Raw genomic sequence first — 2,253 nt, 5'->3', positions numbered from 1 at the left:
TATATATATAGTATATATATATATATATATATATATATATATATATATATATATATATATATATATATATATATATATATATATATATATATATATATATATACATATTTGTATATGTATATTGCTCTGAACGGTGCACATACATTAAATTAACCTAGACTAACGGACGCGTGCTCTTTGTGGCATCTACTGTCAGCAGGTTATGATCATATCAAAATGCGCGTAATTGTCAAACGTATATATTCCTCATCGCCTACACTGGTCAGTGAACATCGTTCGATAAGGAATATATTTAATTCTTATACTCTCAAAATTATCCCTGAATACATACACTTCAGACACAATCGAGGTCATCAAAGCCAATGCGGGTGGTCCGTACGGGTCCAAAGTCCTGCGCCAGGTGCATGAAGACTCGAACAGGGTGTGGGATACAATCCACAAGGGTGAGACAGAAGTGGGTAAATCTTGGTACAAGGCAAGGATTGCTATTGAAGGACACGACGAGAAGGAGTGGGTTGTCCGTGCCAGCGGGAGTGGCACAAAACAGTTTGAGTTTACGCCGAGAACAAGTCAGTTTAAGAAGGTAAAGATAGATGCGTCTCAATAGTCAAGGTGTATGCATGGAGAAGACGCGAAGAAGTCCTATTCTTTGCTGAAAAACAATGGCGGTGGTTTTAGGAACGTAAAAATTAATAAATGTTAACAGTCGTGCCGAAGATGGCGCAATAAAGTAGTGTGCTCACACAGCGCTTGTCAGTGGCGGGTGTGTGTTGCTGCAATCAAATAAATCAACATGCTTCATTACTGGAGTAAGGAGTTTGGAAGTTTGAATCTTCTATTGCTATTTTCAGTTTGTGCATGCCCTGGCACATTCCAAACCCGCACAGTAGTTAGATAAACGTGGTACCCATGTCAGGATAAATACGGCATCGAATAGCACCCGACAAAATCGAACTCATATCCCCGAGGTGTTGCGCAATGTCGTATTTGGAATAGATTTTATAGTCTCGAATCAATCGTAAAACTGCCTACAGACACATGGACACCAGCATCACGTTTTGGAGGCGGTCTTTGGATGTCCTTGGCTTTTAGTGCGTAGTGTCTGCTCCATAGTCGACGATCTAGTTCTCCGCCGTATATCCCGGTATATTTTCTTTTGAATTTCGGCATCTGCGTGCACGTTCCCTGAGGTCTCGAACTCCTTATACCGCAGTGTCTTCGTGTACTTACCTATCCCCTTGAAGAATAAAATAACCTGCGAAGCAAGGTACAATCGATATGATGGGCCTTGAGATGCGGACATACCAACCTCGGTTAATAATCGGATATTCGTCAGAATGAGTTGCCAGCTCAAATGAGAATAGTTAGATACCGGCGTAGTAAGTGAACTATGACAAAGTTCGTCACACGGTCGCCGGTTAGCCACACCCATGATAATCAACCCCACAACGGTATCAAAGGCTCCAATAATACCGCCAGACTACAATGAACACCAGACGTACTACAGTCAACGACAACCACAGAATAATTCAACTGAAAAAATACACAAAGTCTTACTACGGTCACATCCAAACTAAACAGACTCACCTTCTGCCCAATCTGCGAAGTGCAAAACAAGCCTATCGCACCACCTGCTAAAAGCAAGTAGTTGAGATCTACAAACGACGTAGCTATTGCCGTGACAATCAGTATCAGCAGCACATCTCGCGTTACCGTTGGGTTTGACCAGTCGAAGACCGAGTATATGTCCTCTAGCTCTTCATTCACGTGGACTATACCTACATCGAGATGGGGCCATGTCGGGCAGAGTTTAGTACTTATTCGTTCGACAGCATTTGGCAAGATATGTCATTTGATAGAAAAAGTCACGTGACATGATGTGTTTGCAGGCAATGTTTGGAGAAGTATGTGTCAAGTGCCAATGTTAGGCCAACACCCCTCGGTGAGCATACACTGCGGAAGTGCCCTATACTCGCATCGGTATCACATACAACGCACACTGCGGCTGCTTCTCAAGATATCCTACAAGAAAGTATACTATATAGCAGATTAGCGGAGCAAATAGGACAATTTGAATATAACTTTCGGATACTCCAAAGACACAGTACCACCCCAATCTTCTACATGCAAACACAGCTATTTACTTCTGGTTGCTCACCATTCAGTACATCTTGTAGTTTACCACATAACATAGGTATGGTAATAAACAACAGACACAGCACCGTTCTCGATACGTCCAGCTATTTCCATATA

The 2,253-nt window shown here is 42.0% G+C and overlaps 2 protein-coding genes across 2 annotated transcripts in view; one reads left to right on the top strand and one right to left on the bottom strand.

Annotated features, from left to right (window-relative positions):
* Window positions 1-793, top strand: part of SARC_02602 (hypothetical protein) — a gene marked incomplete at its 5' end in the record, with an annotated part of 4,532 nt that extends 3,739 nt beyond the window's left edge. The window contains one exon of the mRNA XM_014303655.1: window positions 339-793. Within this exon, the coding sequence (XP_014159130.1) occupies window positions 339-607 (269 nt within the window). The remainder of the gene's footprint in view (window positions 1-338) is intronic.
* A 258-nt stretch (window positions 794-1,051) lies between these two features.
* SARC_02601 (hypothetical protein) overlaps window positions 1,052-2,253 on the bottom strand; it is a gene marked incomplete at both ends in the record, with an annotated part of 4,941 nt that continues 3,739 nt past the window's right edge. The window contains 2 exons of the mRNA XM_014303654.1: window positions 1,052-1,255; window positions 1,588-1,772. Coding sequence (XP_014159129.1) covers window positions 1,052-1,255; window positions 1,588-1,772 — 389 coding nt within the window. The remainder of the gene's footprint in view (window positions 1,256-1,587; window positions 1,773-2,253) is intronic.

The sequence above is a fragment of the Sphaeroforma arctica genome, assembly GCF_001186125.1.
Source record: "Sphaeroforma arctica JP610 unplaced genomic scaffold supercont1.118, whole genome shotgun sequence".
In the NCBI taxonomy this organism is placed as follows: Eukaryota; class Ichthyosporea; order Ichthyophonida; genus Sphaeroforma; species Sphaeroforma arctica.
Note: the sequence above shows the minus strand (reverse complement) of the source record. Positions and strands in the feature narration are given on the sequence as shown.